At 32.3% G+C, this 21,952-nt stretch overlaps 1 protein-coding gene across 2 annotated transcripts in view; it reads right to left on the bottom strand.

Moving 5' to 3' along the window:
• Nucleotides 1-1,796: 1,796 nt before the first annotated feature.
• LOC129951214 (gamma-1-syntrophin) overlaps nucleotides 1,797-21,952 on the bottom strand; it is a 290,397-nt gene continuing 270,241 nt past the window's right edge. The window contains exons 8-9 of one of the 2 annotated variants that reach the window (XM_056063253.1): nucleotides 6,489-6,692; nucleotides 1,797-2,061 (exon numbers count right to left, since the gene is read on the bottom strand). In XM_056063253.1, coding sequence (XP_055919228.1) covers nucleotides 1,951-2,061; nucleotides 6,489-6,692 — 315 coding nt within the window. In that variant the 3' untranslated portion in view covers nucleotides 1,797-1,950. The remainder of the gene's footprint in view (nucleotides 2,062-6,488; nucleotides 6,693-21,952) is intronic. The other variant, XM_056063254.1, reaches the window with a different exon arrangement.

The raw sequence follows: 21,952 nt of genomic DNA, 5'->3' as shown, positions 1-21,952 counted from the left end.
GCAATTTTGTAACAAAAATAATGGTTCAGTTTAAGTCCTGTGTCCAATATTTGATCGTAATAATCGCTCAACAGATTCGGTAATTTGAGCAACCATGCATCGGTTACGCAACGTTTACTCTAGAGAGCCGAAGAAGCTTGTACTGCTGTGAAGCAGAATATCGAAAATGAGCCGAATAAGTCCATCCACCATCGCAAGCAACAATTAGAGCTATGCCTGTCGATTTCATAGAAGATTTTATGGAATGATCTTGGTTTTCGGGCTTAAAAAATCTTAATAAATATGATTTAAAATCAAACCAGCATAAAAGTCTTCATATATGCGTTTCACCCCGAATTAATGGTTGGGCTCATCAGAAGATGACCATTAACCTTGTCTTGACCCTCTCAAGAATTGAAGCCGAACGATCACCAAGCGCCTATCAAGTACGATGAATGGGCCCAAAAGAAGATACCCACTTATCCCGATTTCCACATGAACACTCCTTTCCCCGACAAAGCTAATTTTTAGATGAATGTGTACATTAATCATAAGCTTGTGATCATAATCTATAAGCTTGCGTTAAGAACCCACCGTTTGCACCGATACAACCTTACAAGTCACTGTTTGGTGTGCTCTATGAAACGAGAGAATCCTTCGTCCATATTTCTTCAAAATAAAGCCTGCCATAGTTTTGCAGTCAATAGGATACGTTATGTACCCATTATAAACAACTTTTGCGTGCCAGAATCAGAGAATGTTGATGTGGACGACTTTTGGTTCCCTCAAGATGGCGTTACATGTCATACAGCCAACGAAACAATCAACAAACTTTGTGTGTGCGTTATCTCGGGATGGGGCTTGTGGTGGCGTAGCCTATAATATCGTGCGATTAAACACCATTTAACTATTTATTGTGGAGTCATGTGGTAATCCCGAGATAATTGACGCCTTGGTTGAGAATATTGCTGACACACGACCTCAATTGGTGTAAAATAGCTGTCTCTCGGATAGAAGAGCCGGTGACTAATTGACCGAAAGTATTTTTTTAGGCATAATGGCAAACCTTTATCTTTAGAATGAAGCTGCATTCTTGGACATTTCTTCTTGATAACTACATGTCTAAAAACACACCTAACTTAAAGGCACAAATAACTATAGGAGACTTTCCTGCCTTTTGGATTCCAACATTAGAGGAATGAGTTTAAAACTGATAGTGTAATTTTTTTCTTTAAGAATACATAGGTAAGGCTTTATGATGATATGATTAGGATGAATTATAGCTATGATAACTTAGCACAATAATTTAAGGACGTTATTTAAAAAAAATGAAATTACAACAAGAACTTTTTCAAAAAATATAATTATACATAAATAAATGCACATTTATTTTTGTTTAAAGATTGTTATGTTTTGTTTTTTTTTTTTTCTTTGTTGAATAACATTTTTGTGTGTAAATAGTTGATACAAGTTTTGTGTTTATACAAAATATATTTTGTTTTCTTATTTTAAAAATAGATTTTCTTATTAAAAATAAAAATAAAATGCTAAACTTAAATTAATTTTAATAAACAAAATAATTCTTTTAAATTTAGACCAAAATACAAATTTAATTACAAGAAAAATAATAATAAAATAGCAAAATTTAAGCTTTGAACAAAATTAAGATAATAATAATTTTTTTTTGAATCAGCGCTGCGCCAATTAAGCATTTTATTTTTTTTTTATTTTAAATAAATGCATTACTTATAATAAATATAATATTATTTATAATCTATATATATATATAATTGTTTTAGATCTTTGTTTATTAATAATTTATACTACATTAAATGTTATTTATATATATAAATAATTTTAATTAAACTACAATATTACAGCATTTAGTATAACCTACATTTATTTTGTAATCTTTTTTTTGTTTTTGTTTAATTTAATTTTAATTTAAATATAAATTAATTAATTGATTAATTAAGACTGCTGAATTGAACTTAAAAATGCTGGATCGACAGAAGCAACTTTAGCTGTCAAAAACGCATGCATACAAAATAGCAAACTTTGCAGCACTTGGCATTCTAGTTCCTGTAATAAAAAAAACGGAAATAAATAATTTCAAAAAGGAACTAAAATTAAAATTCTTTTATTACAATACACTAGCAAAAAGTTTAAATATATATTTTTTGTTATTTTGAAAGAAATTTAAATATGTATAAAAAAATATAAAAAGAATGAAAGCTTAGCTTTATGAATTAATAGTGTTAAAAGAATTACATGATTTTTAATTGAAATTAAAAGTTTTGGAACTTTTTGTTTAATTTTTGTTATTTGATTTTTATATTTTTAATGGCGTAAGACAAGTATCACGTTTTATTAATATTGGAGGAAATCAACAAAATTAAATACAAATCTGCACGACATAAGCCATAAGCCTCCATAGCATTCCCAATACCACCCTTAGCACTAATGTTAACATTAATATTTTGTTTGTAACTACTAATTCAATATCATTTAGTTTTGAAGTAAACTTTTAATTGCAGTATGAACATCGTCAACAAGTTAAAAAAAAAACATGAACCTATTACGTAAACATTGTAACCTTAGGAAAGTTTCAATTGGATAAAAGAAAGTTTTTCGTAACTTTTTGTCATTAAAGTTTGATAGTTTCGTAATTAACTCTTTTTGTATTACTAGATATTCAAAACAAACATATTTGCTCTAGATAAGACTTATAAAGGTAAATTATTCAAAAATTAGCAAATTGTTTTTAATAAATTCGTATTCTTTGGTGCCTGGTACTAGGATGTGAAATAAGTTTAACAATTTAGAAGAGATTGTTTAATCAGAGGCACCTTGAGGGTGGGATCAGGAAGAATTCTGAGTCCGAAAAAAACAGTGCTGCTTATTTGCTTAAGATTTTTGTAGAATGTGTCTGTTTTTGCATTTTACGTGGTTATTATTTTCTTGAAATAGAATTAAGTTTTTGACTATTACTTTTATAAATTGAAATTAATGTTGCACTTGGATTTCTGAAGAATATGCCCTTTTTGTAACATGTATTTCTAATACTCTGCAGAAGGGTTATGGTTAATATTTATATTTAGATGTTTAAACTCTTAACTCAGTGTGGGAGTTAAAGTTTTGATTATAAAACTAGGATGGTAATACCAAAGAGTTGATCAAAGCATTTCGCATTCTTAATGTGCGGCCTAAAAAAGAATCTCAATACTTGGATGTATTTCCAAAGTTGATATTTAGTAAGGCTTTGGTGTAATTCAACACGAAATTTTTATTTTCAATAGGTTTTGAAATAACTATGATTATAAATCGTAAATCTTTTAAAAATAAAAAATAAAACAATACAAAATAAACACATTTTAGTGAAAAGAAGTAAAATTAAAAAATATAATTAGATGAGGTTTTTGTGTTGATTATTAATATTTTTATTAAGAAAAATTTTGTTTAGGAACATAAAAAGCTTTAAGCCATATTATAAAAAGCCAATTCAATTTTAATCTATTAAAATAGTTAAATATATAGGATTCAAACTTTTTTTTTTTAATTTTTTTACTTTTCTTTAAGTAGAAAAACATGAAAATTTGAATTGTTTGAAATATCATTATTTTTGTATATTCTCCATTAAAAATAAAAAATGACGCTAAATTATTGTGAATTAAAGGTCATTCAAGTCCTTATATTTTTAGCCATTAAAGCATAGGTACATAATAGAAGAAAGTTTTCAATGGTTTTATTTGTTTAAAATAATTTAAGGAACTGAACTAAATATTTTTGGTTTACTCGAAATATATAAACCAATAATCTGAGAATGGTTTCACAAAAAATCTCTTCCAGTCCTGAAAAATCAAACATCCACTAATTTTTGGGGGACAGATATATTTATGAGTTCTAAAAACTTCCAAAAAAAGGGAAGTACAAAATTTGAAAATAGGTTAAAAGGCAATTTTTACTCATTTTGTCTTAGATTATCACTATCTCAACAATAATAAATTGCACAGAAAATTAAAGGATGGTTTTGAAAACTTGAATAAACTCTTAACAATAACGGCCTGTTTTTGAAAAGTTAAATAGATCAATAAAAATCCTACAAAGATTAATCCAGAAAACCGTTTTTTTAAACATTCGATTGTATTTTTGAAAAAAAATTAAAGGAGCAAGAAAATTTTTGAAAACATTTTTATTTTGATTTTGTTTTTAATTGGCTAAAAAAGATTCTCTTTCATTCAAACACCGATATCGCACTAAGAAATGCTCGTATTAAGATACAAAATAAATTGAAGCTGAATTAATAAGTGGAGCGTTACGAAATCCCACCGGATTTGTGAAACAATTTCCCACAAAATATTGTTTCAGAAATATTTGCCTGGACTATCTGCTACTCTTTATAATACTTAATGTTATTGAATAATGTATTTAAATTTTAATTTATATTTTACTAAATGAAAAGCATATAATCAGCTGAGAGTTCGGAAATATGTCAAAACAATTAGTCTTAGAACTCCGTAGAGGGTGGCCTCCTACAAATTTAGAGTGGTATGATAAGTGCTTTACAATAGTTTGGTCCACTAATTTTAGCAATTCGCCCATATTGTTAAAATATTTTTGGACACTATATGTTTTGGAAATTTTTTGTTGACAAAAATGTTTGTTGTCGGAGTCTCGTGAGCGGGTGTGTTCCCGTAAAAGGGAGTTTAAATTCTGAGAAAGTTGTTTATATAGAAGAAACTCTTTACTTTGTCGCTTGCCTGGCAACTTTCTTTCAAAAACACCAACAAATTTGTTTTTTAAAAAACCTTTGTGAAGTGTGCCCAATAAACAACAAAATACAATTACCAAAAAACGCTTCTAAACTACCTAACCAAGCCACAATTTACCCAAAACAACCTACAAATTCAATACAAACTTCGTTCCTTTTGATTCTCATTAATTATTAAAACCATTACTATGGAAAATATAATTCTTGCAGTACTTTTGATTTAGCATAAAAACGGATGAATTTTGTGATTCGAGATTCTTTAAAACGGATTTTTGCGATTCGGAATATCGTACAGAACCCATTCATAAGTTAAAGTTTGGTGGTTTTCTTAATGTGATTCGAACAAAAATTGAAACTTTAATTCAATAACTAGACACTTGGAAATATAATTTCCAATAACATCCTGTTTAAAACCGACAATATTATTCTTTTTTGCTCACCCTTTTTTTGCGAGAAGTTAGATTTTTTTTAGAAGAAATGCAATTTTTGAATCTTAGTGTCTTGGAACGGAATTTTCTATTTTTATTGTCGTTAGTTTGTATGTACGTTATTGTAACCATAGAAATGTATTAAACAAAATTAACAAATATAATTACTAAATTATTTCTTTTTCGAAACCAGATTTACATCTTCTTTTCTTTAATTAAACTTTTTTAAACTTAAAATATGGAGTTTAGATCCACAAACTTTTAGAAATCATACATTTTAAACTAAACTGTAAGGCAAAAAATTAAGTCAAGAAAGTAAACTCTGAATTTCTAATTGAATTAAAAGTTAAAAAGGTATCTTACGATTAACTTTAAAACTTTTTGTTAAATGTGAAAAGATGACAGCTGCCCAGATAACAATTTATTCAAACTGAAATCTCTTATTGAAAAATGCGCAGAAATGGTCAGAAATCTTAAATTTTGTTATCTGACAATTTCAAACGCCATTGACATGAATGACAAAGACGTTTTCTGAAAATATTGCCAAATAAGATTCTAAAACATTTGGGACAGTTTTTTACTCGACTGAGTGATTTGACAATATTCTAAGTTCTGTCAATCGTCTCAACTTAGTTTTATATTTCGGCAAAACAGAGATTATCTCATTACTTTTCAAAAACCCATTTCAAGTCAATTTTTGTTAAGCTTAATATTCCAGCATCAATCAGCAAATCTTTTTACTATGGTGATTATTGTAATAAGAAAATAAACATTTTAAATGTCTTATTATTCATTTCCTTGCCATTTTATTCATAACCGTTATCAAAAAACTGAAAATAAAAGCAATTAACCTAAAACTTTTCAATTTAATCAAAGGAAAAAAAAAATAAAGTTTTAAACAATTCTCAAAACTACTTTAACTATATTAGTTTTTATTTGTGTATTTTCGTTTTGCTTTTTAAGTTAATGGAAGCAAAGTTATATGATTGAAAATTGTATATACGAGTAAGTATGTTAAATAATGGAAAAAAACTCTCATCTTACTGAAGCTATATAAGGTACAAAGAGACCAGAAAAGTAAGAAAGAAAAAATCAAACCAGAAAACACGAACACAAAATGAAACCCAAAAGAAAAAAAAAGATTTTATAAAATAGAGAAAGAAATTCAAACGAACTTGATAGGAAAAGAAAAACGAATAAATAAAAATAAAAAGAAGTTAAAACGGAAATTAAAAATTTGTTATAAAGCACTCACGCCGAGGACGACAACGTCGACGACGTTGAGAATCATGACTAGAACTAGGACTTACCTTTGTTTCGATAGCACGCGTTTCATGATCCTGAAAATGAAGTTTCAGCTTTGATTTGCCATCATCACTGGAGCCACGTAACTGCGAAAACTTATACTGCCAAACTATTGACGAATCCGCCCCTTCGGCTAATGAGAATCCTGATTGCCAGTCAAGCGTTAATCCGCCACTCTTGCCGTGATGTGAAACAGCAAAGGTTTTCCGCTACAAAATGGCATAAGAGCAGGAATATACCATAAATAAAATAAAAAAGAAACGAGAACAGCAACAGAAAGAAAAAAAGAACAAGAGAACAACGTTAAAAAGGCTATTATTCACTTTGTTCACTGCATTCATTGTATACTAAACATATGTATATCAGAACCCAACCAAAACTCAAACCCAACATCATCGCTATACCCGAGCTGAACCCTATACCCTACCCATATCAAGACCTTTTCTGAACCCTACCCTATCTACCAGTACCACCTCCCTCCAATTGAGAGAGTTTGAGTCCAATAAATACTGACAAAAAAATACGTTTCTGCAGGCAAAAGGATTCGGTTTAACGAACGAAAAAGAACAGGAAAATGCGGAAATATTGCCGTTGGTTTAGGAATAATGGGTAGGGTATAAATACGTGAATAAGAAATGCCTGCAACTATAGCTATACCCATACCTAAAGGATCCCTGGAAAATTCTTGTTCGTCTGTATCCTTGCCCAGCGAAAAATAAAGGATAAAGAGTTGAATGATTTCACCAACTTCCTTAAGGAGGGCAGGTACACGAGAATCGAGTCGAGTATAGTTAAGTTTTGTATATGAAGTCCTTCAAGGAAAGGTACAAATTTCTATCTCTATGCATTTACCTTCAAGTTTAATCGTAGATAGATATGCAACAGAAAGGAAAGTATGTAGGTATATTTCCTATTGATAAGATGAAAATAAAGTTTTCTATTTTTGACCAAAGTTTAATGGATTTTCTTTTGAAAACGTCTCATGCGGCATGTTCAAAAGTTTGACATTACTTTTCTTGTTATATCAATTTTTTCTTTTTTTTTGTAAGGAAAGAAAAAGAAAACTTTCATTGTATACCCTTCCTATAGGCTGAATATTTTGTGTCATAAACTTTCCTAAGAGTGTCAATGTTGAATAAAGTTTTTGATGATAGGTTCTTCAAATGATAAAAAAGTTATTATACTTTTACTCGACTTTATTCACATGTTGTATGAACATATTATGTAATATTTTATTCAATTGAACTCAGTTATAATTCAAGGCTTTTTTTGAGACTTAGAATTTTGAAATTCAGTTGATTTTACACATGAGGAAAGATGTAATAGCAGCCTTACAGGTCAGTGCTATTTCAATTATAATTTGTGGAAATGGAGGCAAATGACTTGTATTACTTAAATTACAAAGTTGCCACACAAATACAGCCTTTATTTATTAAAACTAAAAGAAAGTACCCGGTGCATGATGTTTAGAGCGTTAGACAGTCAAGCCAAAGGTCTTGGGTTCAATCCCTGCCTGTGCCATTTGAAATTGTATCACGAGTGCCGCCTCTTGCGAGGAATTGACAAATTCTTTAACAATTTGTAACATTCCCATGGTTGAAGTATATTTTCTTATAATAATTTGCAGTCCGTTCAGAAATTATCTGTTCAAAGTAGTTTCACGTCTTTTGCGTAAATTAATGTCAACGAATTATTTAATATAGAGGGAAGGCCATTTATAAACAGCATAAATAACAACGGACCGAGGTGCCTATCTTGGGGTACACCAGAATTAATAATAACAAGCGAATTAGAATATTAAATTCTACAGACAACGCTATCACAAAGTTAAGATGATATCCTAGCAATTAATTTGTCATGAATGGTGGCATGCCGTCAGAACCAGAATTTCGTTGAAATCAAGGTTTAGAATTTTGTCAAGTATAGAAGATTCAGAGATTATTAGATAGATGTTAGCTAAGTGAGCTAAGTGTAGAACTGTAGAGCTATGACTTATGACAGAAATATAAACAAGATCAAGAATTTTGTTGTAATGGTTTTTGAATTAGTTAAGCTAAATAAGTTCTTAAGAGGCCATTGTGTCGATAGTTCAAAATTCAATAGAATTAGATGGGTTAATCTGAAAATATTCTTGGCTTTTGTCATGCCTACACCATTTAAGATTTGGTGAATTGAAGTCACCAATTACCCAAACTTAATTCTTAGGATTTATGTTTTCAAATAAATTTCCCAAACTTTCAAAGATTTGTTGATTTAAATTATAGTTAGAACTTGGCGGTATTAAGCAGCAACTACATAAAAGCCACCAACATTTCATAGACGAATTATTGGAAGTAATTTACAAACGAGTTTATAAAAGAGTTTTTAGCAGCTATTAAAAATCCTCCTCCAACTGTCGTGGATTAGTTATGACGGTCACACCGAAAAACTTGAACATTTGTGTCAAAAAGTTCTGTATCAGCACTTGAGGTAAATTATCAACATTTTTGAAAATCTGATTGGTTTTAGTACGTAATCCGTTTACATTTTGATAATAAATTAGAAATGTTTGCTGTGTAGCGTTAACATATGTTGTCAGTTTTTTCGAATTCTTGTTCTCAGCCTCATGGAGTCGATTAAAGTGAGCATCCCTACATCTGAGCTTAAAGGATGTTTGTTAACTTAGCGTTAGTATTGATCGTAATTGAAAATGGTTGTTAAACATGGTTGTTACTACAACTTTTTGCTGCTGAGAGAGTAAAGTACAGATGTTGGTAAAATCTTACAATAATATTAAATTTGTAGTAAAATAGTTGTCCTGTATGTATAACAGTCTTCTGAACTTTCAATTTTTGTGTGCCAATACCGTTAGAAACGTAAATTTAAGCAATGGTCAAAGAAAGTTTAAAATTATCAGATGCAGTTATCTAAGAAATCTGACAATTGTTGGAAAATGGTTCATTGGATTTCATCATAACCATTTCTTATTGAAATCGAAGGACATTAGGCACAAAATCTATTGAAAACTTAAGTCAGCTGATTTTTCTGCCAATGTTGTAATATCAGTAATAACAATCATTTTTACTTGTTGAAATGTTTTCGACAAACAACATATTTCAAGCTTGAAATGTCACGTGATTTAAAATCAATATGTGTAGGTAAATTAGTATGAGTACAAATTTGAGAGCATAAGTTCATAAGAATTTATCAATAAAAAGTTAACTTTCCTTTTGAGTTAAAAGGGTCTAGGTCTGACCACAAGTCTTAGAGATTTTTTTCACTATCTATAGGAAGTTATTGTAATTAGTCCAATTTGTCAAATTGAAAATTTCTCGACGTTTCAAGGTGATTTTCGACTCAAATAACTTTTAAAAACTTTGAGACATTGGCTTTAAATTAATTTTATTTTTTTAAAAATATTGTTCTCAAAACTGAGTACCATTTTGAGAAAAATCGAGTTGACAGTTTTTTTACAAAAGAAAATTAGAAACTTAAAAAAAAACAAGTGTAGTTAAAAATTGATTTTCGACTTAAATATCTTTTCAAAACTTTGAGATTTTAGCTTGAATCTAATTTTGTCTTATGAGAAATATGGTTTTAAAATTTCGATAATGTTTTTTTGAAAAATCGAATTTCAAGTTTTTTAACAAAAAGTAAAAACCTAAAACAAACATTTCTAAAGGTTCGTAAAAATTGATTTTCGACTCAAAAAGCTTTTCAAAAATTAAAAATATTGACTTCTAACTTATTTTATCTCATAAAAAATGTTTTTTTCGACATTTAATAAATTTTTGATAAAAATCCAACAGTCCATTTTTTCATAAAAAAATAAAATCTACACAAAACAGTACTAACATTTGGTAAAAATGATGTTCATAGAAGGTATTGACTTCAAATTAATTTCATTCTTCCAATTTATATTTGTTTATGTAAGAAATCAAAACTTTTAAGAAATGCTACTTAACAAAAATAGATTTTGAAATCAAACTATTTCATCATGTGCAAAATACCGTTATTAATTTTTAAATTTTTTAGAATAATTCAAGCGACAACTTTTTAAAGAAAACACGAAAACCTACAAACCTTTTAAGCGAGACAAATCGACAAACAGGATGGGAAGTTATCAGTGTGGGTCGCATCCCAGTCTTTTTATTTTTTATGATTAGCGCAGGTTTCGTAGGTTTCGGAAGGGTGTTGGATAGGAGGTATTGGTGTACATTGATATTGAGTTCCTCAACATTGCAATGATAGTAAAAGATAGAGCATATCAAGTCATTCCACATTCGCGTAGTACGGTTTAAAAATGAATCTCTGTACTTCATAGTACGGCCGAAGTTGGGCTCAAGGATAAACTGATGGGCATTCCTAGATGCGTGGCTATTACGATTTAATTGTTTAAAGGGAGGTATGCAACTGGCTATTTCACTAGAGCATATAGTCCGTTAAAATAACGGTAAAAAATCTTCTTTGAATACTGTCCGAGAGGCTTAAATAAGTTACTAAAGCACCAGCCCAGGAATAAGAGTTATATTCAAGTTTCGGACGTATAAAGGTTTTGTAAATTGTAGCCAGATCAGATGGAGAGATGAATTTCTTGCATCGTCTCAAAAAACCAAGACATGTTGCGTCATTTTTGGTGACATCGCCTATGTGATCGCTACACAAAAGGTTGTTGCTGATGCACATTCCAAGCACCACTCATAGTAGTGGCAAAGTGAGTATATCTCGCTTTAACAATACAAGACATATTACCCATTTTACAATGCTGTTTAGGTTGGAATTTAATGAGTTAATAATATTTTGCCATTAAAGTTCCACATCCAAGAAAAGGTTGTGAGACTGGTAACGAATATGAAAAGCTATGAGTGATTAATGTTAATGGAAATATTAAGAATAGTTTGCAAATTTTGAATGTGATTTGCTCAACAATTCTAATTCTACTTTAACTGAGCACCATTACCACATAGATCATTATTTGTTTTTTAGTTGAAAGATTTTAAATATTTTTAGAGTTCTCCGAATGATCTGAACTTAAAATTTTAACATCAAAAGCAAAAAGTGTACCGTCAATTGTTTTTAATTTTAACTTGATAATACACAACTCAAGACCGCAGAATAAATTTGTAAATTATTGTAAGGTGAAACCAGTTTATTAAAAAATGAGGTGACAAATGGCTTCCCTGTGGTACTCCATATTATTCATAATTATATGGTTTTGGAAAAATATAATTTATAGTGATTTATTTGCACAAAATATCCAAATTACTCAATATTGTCTGAATTATTCTGATGGGGTTATCTGTTTATTTTGAAGGCCGATATAATATTAAAACAAAATATTTTGATATATTAATGTAAGAGAGATGTTATTAACAAGAAGAATCTACTACGAGGTCAGATCCCAGAGGATATTCAATCTATAATAATAGATGAGAGAACAATGGAAAAATAAATTCTTACAAAAAATCATATCAAATTTCATTTAACTGTCAAACTTCAAACCGATCAATCAATTTTTATTAAATTGAAAATATTATAGATTTGTTTAATATGTGTCTATAGAGCTTATCTCAAAACCTTCATAATTGATTCTTTATTTCCACCAATCGATCTTTGTAAGCTCTACCAAAATACATCAAACATACCCATATTTCACACTATAAGTTCAAAAATTATTGTTATATATTTTCAATAATGCACCAAAGAACCTATAAACTGGTCCATATGCACATATATATACATAGATGGAATAATGTGTGTGTTCTATAAATTATTTTTATCTTAGATCTCTGGGTAAGTAATAAATTTCAATTGAAATCCTTCCATTCCCTAACATACTATGATGTCTACATCTACTGGCTTCAAAGTATCTAACAAAGTTTATACGTACAAACCTACTTTAATACTTATGTATACTTGACATCGGCCTAAATGATAAAATACAATTACGCCTGGAAGCAGCAACAGCATTTTAGTAGGTATGTAATAGGTACCCCCATATAACAGTCAGTATCGGGGTCATAATTTAGTTTTAGTGTCCCAAAAGAGTTTTTTGAAAAAAGAAAAGGGAGTTACTTTGGTCGTGCTTCAAACAACATTACAACTCACATAAAACACATACCTAAATACATATACTAATACTCGTCCTTAGTGTAGATACTTTGACAACAGGGTACACTCTTTTTTAAAGGACCTTGTTATCCTAGAAAAAGTAGTTAGGTGTAGGGAAGGTACACATGTAGATATAAAATATGTAGTTTGTTTCTATTCTGGAATAATCTATTAGGTACATAAAGATACACATTCGTAGATAGAAATTATTTATGACAAATAACTTTTATTACTCAGAACTACAATCTTGTTGTCTTTCTTGCTTTATCCCCGAGGCCCACTTTAGTTAGAATGTTTTACTTTTTCTAATATAAATAGTTTGTTTGTTTATGTTTTGTTTTGTACTGGACTCGCATAGATGTATGTTTTATGATTTTTGTTTTAGGATAAGGACTTATGTATATATGTACAGTAAAGGATTTTTATGACCTATGGAAAAGGTCATTCACGCAACTGGACCATGCGATATCTCATGAATACAAGGAAATTAAAGTGGGACATATAAGTCTTAATTTTGAAACAATTTTATAAATCAACCTGAAATTGTTAGTTATTAATATTTAAGATTGTTCAAAAATGTAATACAATGTATTGTGAAAATATTTCCAGAAACTGTCATCCATTCATCCATTTTTAGATGACCTTTGAAACTGTCAGATGTCTCTGTCTAAGACATTTCAAAATTGCTGACAATTTCTTCTTTTTCTTACAAGGATCTTTGAGTTTTAGGTTTTAAGTTGACAACATTAGCATCTGACACCTGTTTAACTCAGTTGTCATATCAAGTGTCAAAATATAAGTTGAAGTGGTGATTCAAATTTGAATCAAACAACTGAGGAAGTAATCGGTAAAATTTTGAAGAGAGTGGAAGTTTTATATTACATTTTTAATAAAATCACTTTCAAAACCAATAAATATTTCATAATCATTATAATTTATATCACGGATAAAAGGTTTAAGACAATTTATACAGAATCTAAATCTATAAGTCTATCCCTAGAGCTTGTAAGAAACCCTACAATGGACGAGATGTGTCCAGAGACTCACTGGCAGCTTTGCAAACAATCCATCAGGAATGCTGCAGAAGAGGTTCTAGGTTTCTCACAGCCCCTGGTTTGACTCTGAATGTGCTCAGGCAAACAAAGCCAAAACGGAGGCATACAGATTGTGGCAGCAAAGGAGGACACGATCTTCCCGCCAGCTCTACGTCGAAAAGAGAAGGGATGAGAACCGCTTGCTCAGAAGAAAGAAAAAAGTCCATGAGCAGCGTGAAGTCGAGGAGATCTAGGGATGTTTTAACAGGAAACAAGTGCGGAGCTTTTAAAGAGGAGTCAAAAAGAAAACAATGGGGATTCACTAGCAACCCTGGAGCCTGCAAACATAAATAGGGGAATACCGTAGTCAAGATGCAATCAATGCTAAAAATCTGGAGAAATAATTTCGAGCAGCTGCTGAAGTCAACGATTTCGCCAGCGAGCAACAACGTTTAAACCATTTGGGTGACGATCTACAGTTTCACCCATCAGACTAGAGTGAGATCGAACTAGCCATGACCAAGCTGAAGTAGAACAAAGCGGCTGGTGATGACGGTCTGCAGGTGGAGCTTTTTAGGTACGCTGGAGCAGATCTGGTAAGGAGCATGCACCAGCAAGTTACTATAATTTGGTCGAAAGAAAGCATGCCCGACGAGTGGCACTTAAGCCCCATGCATACAAAAGGTGATCGCCTTCTCTGCGCCAACTACAGAGGCATTAGCTTTTTAAACATCGCATATAAGATCCGGTCAAGCGTATTATGTGAACGCCTTAAGCTATTTACTGACGAACTAATTGGCCTTTACCAGTGTTGTTTCAGGCCTGAAAAATCTACAATCGACCACATTTTAACTCTACCTCAAATCCTAAAAAAGACCCAAGAACACACCATATTTTTATCGATTTTAAAGCAGCTTATGACAGTGTAAACAGGAACGAACTATACCGTGCCATGTTGAGTTTTGGTGTCCCTACCAAACTGATACGACTCATCAGGATGACGTTGAAAAATGTTAATTGCTGCGTCAAAATTGGAAGAGACTCGACCGAAACCTTCGAAACCACTAGAGGACTTCGTCAAGTCGATGTGCTGCTTTGATATTACTCTTGAAAGAGTGGTCCGCAATACCAACGCCAATACAATATATTCAAAAATATACACAATATTTTGGATATACAGATGACATTGACATTATGGAAAGAATCAAATGAGCAGTGACGGGTGCCTTCTCTAATATCGAGTCTGAGGCGAAGAAAATGGGTCTTGATGGACACTGTAGACTGGAATTTGACAGGTACAACTTCGAGGTGGCAAACGAATTTGCCTATCTGGACACTGCTGTTAATTCTGCAGATGACATCAGAGCGGAGATCAAACGTAGAATTACCCTTGTTAATCGCTGTTTTTTGGCCTAAGAAAGCAGGAATAAGGCCCTATTGCAAAGTACCAAAAAGACACTATACAAAACTTTAATCATCACAGTCTTGCTGTATGGTGCAGAAGCATGGACCCTCTTCCAGGCGGATGAAGGATCTTTTGGTATCTTTGAGAGGAAGATTCTGCGTACGATCTATGGTCCGGTCTGTTTCGAAAAGCAAAGTTACAGCGACTTGCCACTGGTCAAAAAACTGCTTAAGATGGCTAGGGCGTGTCGAGCGAATGAACATCGAAGCTCCAGCTCGTAAGGTATTCACATCAAGCCTGAGGGAACAAGAAGCAGAGGCAGGCCTCATCTCCGGTGGAGTAATCAAGTTGAGGCCGACACGTGCCTTCTCGGTATTCGAAACTGAAGACATCAAGCTAGAGGTCGAGTAAGCTGGCGTTATCTTTTACTTAAGGCATCATGGGAGCACAATGCGCTGTAGCGCCAACTAAAGTAAAGTAAGTAAATCTAAGAATTTATTCCAACTTATTAACATGATTAACCCACTGTTCAACACTTAAAGACCAAAAGTAAACAAGGTCTGGAACAAATGTTATACAATATATAAGTTTATAGCCTTTCACGATGTCGAAGTTGAAAGTTTCTTCTGCCAGGCACGCGTGTGATTGTTGGTGGTGTGGTTGATGGTGTTATGTTGTTATAGCCTTTTGAATGTAGGTCAAACTCAAATACAAACGCATAATACAAACAAAACAAAGTGAAAACATGAATAAATTTACATGTTAACAAAAATTTCAAGAATGAAATATGTATAGGTATTATTTTATATGTATGTATGATTTTTTGAGTGGTATATACAGGAGGTACAGGAATAAGGAACAAAGTTAAAGCAAACCAAAAGAGGATTTCATTGTTGCTTTAACATTGTTTTGATTATTTAAATTAAGTACATTCGTCATGATTAAAATGTTTTTTTTTTTTTTTTTTATATTTATGTACCTTTTATAAACAAAAAATCATAAACTCATCGACATAGAAGAAACCATGCTCTTTATAGAGAAAAAAGAAGAAATGGGTGTTTTTTTTTGTGTGGCACTTTATTATGATAAATATAAAATAAGCATAACAACACTTATAAGTCACGAGCATCACGTCAAGTATACCTACTTTATAATTTTGTTATGCTTCACCCAAATTGAAATAAAGTGCAGGCCATTTCAAATTTTCTTTTTGTTTTCAACAACGATACACAAACTCCCTCTACCTTTGAAAAATGGTTGCGTTTTTTTAATTACGGCGATTTCAATTTACATACAAGCAGAAATTTGCTGCCTAAACGAAGCTTAAAAGTCTTTGTTGAATTAAGATTTATTTGCTTTTGACCATATTTTCTAAAAATTTAAGAAATAAGTTAGTTGGTACAACAGCTCATGGAAAACCAGAGCCTAGTGACTTTTAACTCTTAACCATTCCTGTTTGCGATTAATGTCAGGGATTGAGAGGACCTACGGTTTTTTACTCCTTACTGTTTATTTGAATTAGATTAGGTTGGAGTGGCTGTCCAGATGTCATTGACGCACCTAGACCTCAAGGGTCCATTGTGATACCACTAATGAGATTACTCATGGGAGACTCATGGGAGTACTTTTAATAAAGTTAGAGACATTTTGTGTCAATCGTTGCATGTTTACTGGTATTATCGAGGAAGGGATTACCGAGAAAGTTATTCCTTCTAATGGAGAGTGCTGTTGGATTGTTTCCTCTTCCTCCTCGTCAAAAGTCATTTGTGTAGACCCCTAGCCTCAGAGCATGTTTTCCTATTAGGCAGTGTCCTGTCATTACTCCAATTGTAGAGCTTATATTTTGTCTGCTCAGGTATATCAAGCCTTTTGACCGTTTTAAGTCTATGCTTGGCAATATTTGCTTGGTTGTTAGGCAGGTGGTACTCTGTGACCATCTAGTATTTGTTGTTTCTAGAGCATATTGCTATGTTTTTGTCCAATACTAGGCAGAAGTGTTCCGTTTTTGGCGAGCTCTTCGGCTTTGCAATTTCTCGGAATGTCTCTGTAGCCCGGCACCCAAATGAGGTGAATATTAAACTGTTCCGTCATCTCATTCAGAGATGATCGACAATCGTGGACTATTTGAGAGTTTGTGGAGACAGACGTGAGAGATTTAAGAGCGGCTTGGCTGTCCGAGAAGATTCGTATATCCTTACAAGATATAACGTTTTCTTTGAGCCAGGATAGTGCTTCTTTAATCGCCATTACTTCTGCCTGGAATACACTATATTGATTGGGATAGACTAAGATTCAGTTGTTCCGAATAGATACCACTTCCAACTCCGTGATCGGTCTTTGAACTGTCTGTATAGAAGTGTACCGCATCGTCTTCCAGGGGTCTCTCTTCTTCCCAAGAGGATCTTGAAGGGATGGATACATGGAAGCTTTGGCCGAATACCATTTTTGGAGTGGTATAGTCTAAGCGATCTGGGATGGATCTGAAATTATCTAGAATAGTAGTATGTATTGTATTGTTACTGGTCCATTGAGAGGTGTCTCTATGCCTCACACATGAGTTGGCTGCCACCATTTTGTAGAAGAAGTCAAGAGGTGTTGATGAGCTTATTTAGATTTACCATCTTGTCCAGTGCGGTCCACCATACGACGGCTCCATTAATGAGTATCGGTCTGATTACCGAAGTGTATAGTCAGTGGGTTATTTTTGGGGAGAAGTCCCATTTTGAACCTATAGCCTTTTTACAAGTAAGAAGCGCTTCAGTAGCCTTTTTTACTTTATTTACTATTTCTTGTCATAGGCAGTACTCGTGTAAAAACTTTAGGTGGCAGATACAGGGATTGACTACAAGACCTCTAGCATGACAGTCTTACCAACTTACCATAACATCACAGGTAGTCACGGAAATTAAGATACACAAAATTACGTGTGATCATCTTTTTTGTAAAAAATGCCCAAAATATTTGTCTGGTTTGAATATGAAAAAAGAGGCTGGGATGCGACCCACACTGATAACTTCCCATCCCGTCTGTCGATTTGTCTTGCTTTAAAGTTTGTAGGTTTTCGTGCTGGGTTAAAAAAGTTGTCAGTTGAATTATTCTTCAAAATTTTAAAACTACCAACAATATTTGTCATATCAAGAAATAGTTTAGTTTGAAAATCTAGTTTTGTTAAATAGATTTTTAGTCGAAAACAAATTTCTACAAATTTTAGTAGCATTTTTTTAAAATTTTTACAAATTGGATGAATGAAATTAATTTGAGAGATATCAAGAACCGATCATCAATTTTTACCAAATTCGCGTACTTTTTTTTGTAGATTCTATTTTCTTATGAAAAAACGAATTGGATTTAAATTTGTATAAAACCGCTAAATATCGAAAACAATATTTTCTCTGAAATAAAATAAGTTTGAAGCCAATATTTTTAATTTTTGAAAGCTATTTGAGCCGAATGTAAATTTTTACCAAGTTTTAGTATTGTTTTTTGTTTAGGTTTTTATTTTTTGTAAAAAAAATTGTCGATTAGATTTTTTTCAAAACTTAAATAATTGTTGACAACATTTTTTTTTAAAAGATAAAAGCTGTGAAAAGACATTTGAGCCGAAAATCTGTTTTTAACAACTTTTATTATTTTTTTTTCAGGTTTTTATTTTTTGTAAGAAAAAATTCGATTTTTTTCAAAACTTTACCGAATGTTGAAAACAATATTTAGAATAATGTAGTTATGTCAAAAGTGCGTATGGTCAAAATTTTGTTGGTCAAAATTATGTAATTGAAAATTCTGGTTGGTCAGAATTCTGTATTCCACCATGTTGTAAATAGTTAAAAGGATTAATTGTTTTCCTTTTCCAGACTATTACCAGCATTTTGAAACATGGAATTTTTAAAATGAAGTGTTTTTTTTTCAGAATATGGTAACATAATAATTTTTCAGTAATCTGAAACCACAAACGGGGGCCCCCACAATAGAGATTTCGGAAAAGTTTTGTTTCAAACTCTATCTAGTAATGTATGTATTTATTTTTGGTCTTTTATCTTTACCTACAGCCTTTATAAATCTTAAATAATAGAAATCATTGATCTTTATTTGTTCACTCCAATCAGGCAATCAGTGAAATATCAAAATCATACGATAATGCTGCAAATATGAGTAAAAATCATTTGTTGGTGTTCACACCTTGTTGTGGTCATTCTCTAAATTTAGTAGGAAAGGCAGCTGCTAACTCTTGTCCATTGGTTTGTCAATTATTTCGTGCAGAATTCGTAGACGTTTTTTACAGCCAGTACAGAGCGGCACCGAATTCGGATTGAGAATTATCGGAGAAGAAAAGCGGCCAGTTTTTAGTCTTGAAGAGGCTCAGCGACACTCGTTGGTCTTGTTAAGCTGAAGCTACGAAAGCCTTAGTCAACTTCTATTCGAACATCAGTAAAGCTCTAACCAGCATATCTTTCAATAAAGAATAAAAAGACATCGTGAGGAATAAAGCAACGCACCTTCTACACAACATGAGTGGTCTCGTTACCGCTTTGTTTACAATATTTTGGAACGATATCTAGGAGCGATTCAACGCTACAAACAAGATGTTGCAAGTCCTGAAAATGATTCGGCTATGCGCTGATTAGAATCATTCGTGGAATCCAAACGAAATGATTTTGATAAATACGAATAAGCAGCCAAAAAAATATCCCATACTGACGAATATGTACAATCATCCACCCGCATCAGAACGAGAAATGTGAGGTTGAATCCGCTCGATTACGGGAAAGCACAAGACGCAAATCTGTCACCCAAGGAAAAATACAAAGTATCCGCCTTAATTCTAGTGATTGACCAGCTATCCATTTCTCTTACTGAAAAATTGCATGTCTATGAAGCTGTACGTTAGAGATTTGGATTTTTAAATCACATCGAGAAGATGGTTGCTGAAAATTTGCACGCTGCAGCAGAAGCATTGGTGAAAGTGTATCCGGATGATTTAGAGCATAGTCTTGGTAATGAGGATGATTAAAAGCCTGGTCTTGGTATAAGTTTATTCAATATGATTGACTCATACAAACAGGAAAAGGACTATGGAACAGATTATTAGCCGGAACTATTTTGCTACTAAATTCTCTAAAATCAAAATTTCAGAGCTACATTACCAAACTTCGAAATTGCATTGAGAATGTATTTGATTTTGATGGTAACACATCGCACTGAAGTGTGCTCATTTTTAAAAAATGAAAATTATAAAAAGTAGGCACGATGGGACAAACCGTCAATCGAAGCTCTCTCTCCTGAGCATTGAAAGCGATTTACTACGAGAAATGAATTTCAACGAAATCATCAACGATTTTTCGGCGAAAAAAGCTGTTCCGTTTGTTAACAGTTTAGTTTTAGATAGTTCTTTTTTCCGTTTATATTTATATGTGTATGTTCAATACTAAAGGAATCTACTTTGTTTCACAAGAAATTATTTATTGAAAAACTCGAGTGCAAAAAATGATTTACTCTATTTTGAAAATAATTTGGGACGAGGAGGCCCCCGCTTCTTTATTGACCTGAGGCCTCTGTACATCTAAATCCGGCCATGGATAAATTAAAGAAGAGAGGTCCCTGATGGCTTTACTGAGGTATTCCACATATCGCATGAATATTTAGAAACACATTTTTTTTAAATAATTTATAGGCACATATTTAAACACAGTGCGAGCGATAGGAAAAATGTAAGGTATTTAAGAGGAGACATTGGCGCATATTGTTCTTAAAGTTTTGATTATCAAAATAGGGAGGAAAAACAAAATTGTTCAACAGCTTTCCACATTCTTGATGTTTTGTAAAAAATATTTTCTAAACTTGACAGTAAGTCCGATTGATAAGCATTCCTGAAAATGGGAGTATTGCGGCTGAATGGCTTTAAGGGTAGAACGCAACTAGCTAGTTCGACAGAACCATATTTGTAAGATAACAACGGCATCGGTGTTCTAACGATGTAAATTTCTCTGTTTTATTTCTACTGCCTATCATTTTCAAAAAGTAGTACCGTGGCATGATGGTTAGTGCGTTGGACTGTCATGCAAGGGGTCTTGGGTTCAATCCCTGCCTGTGCCACCTTAATCTAAAAAAAATAATTTTCGCGGGTACTGCCTCTTGCGAGGAATTGACAAATCCTTCAAGAGTAATTCTTGTCATGAAAAAGATTCGGCCTAAAATTGTAGGTCCCTTCCATTCCTGACAACAGAACTCGAAGGAATGGTTGAGAGTTGTAAGTCACTAGGCCCTGGTTCGCAACGGACTGTTGCACCACCCCATTTGATTTGATTTGATCATTTTCAAAAGCCTTTATTGGGTTCTATCCAAAAGATTTAAACTTATTTTTGGAGGACTAGATATATCAGATATGCGGTTTATATTCAAGCAGCTTTGAAGGAATGAGGTCAGAACGGTTGACAAATTTCTAGCACCACCGGAAGAATCCATAGCTCCTAGTAATATTTTTGGCAATGTCGAATATGAAATCAATCCATAAGAGGTGATATGTGATACAAATACCGAGTTCTGAAAGTTGATTAGTTTTTTTGGATGCAAGTGCCACTCAAGGACATGCGGCTTCATTTAGTTTTTGAAGCATTAAATTCTACACGGTTCTTGATTCGCTATTGGACAATGATGTCAAGATCTGCCGTTGAATATCCACATCCGAAGGACAAAAATAGCGAATCTAGAATGAATATATAAAGCTGAGTGTAATGTCGTCAGTGAAACAGAGACGAGACAAAAGATCGTGTATGAATGTAAGAAAGGAAATCAGAGACAAAACGAAGCCCTGGGGAACAACAGCATTTATTTTATGTATTTCATATTTGAAACCTTCCAAACAATACATGTTGTATTGAACGATTAGAAAGTTAGTTTTTAATCTAGAGAGCTTGGTGCCAAATTCTATCAAATGATTTTGAAA

This window comes from Eupeodes corollae, chromosome 3 (assembly GCF_945859685.1).
Source record: "Eupeodes corollae chromosome 3, idEupCoro1.1, whole genome shotgun sequence".
Lineage (NCBI taxonomy): Eukaryota > Metazoa > Arthropoda > Insecta > Diptera > Syrphidae > Eupeodes > Eupeodes corollae.
The sequence above is the reverse complement of the archived record's forward strand: the minus strand, read 5'-3'. Positions and strand labels throughout refer to the sequence as shown.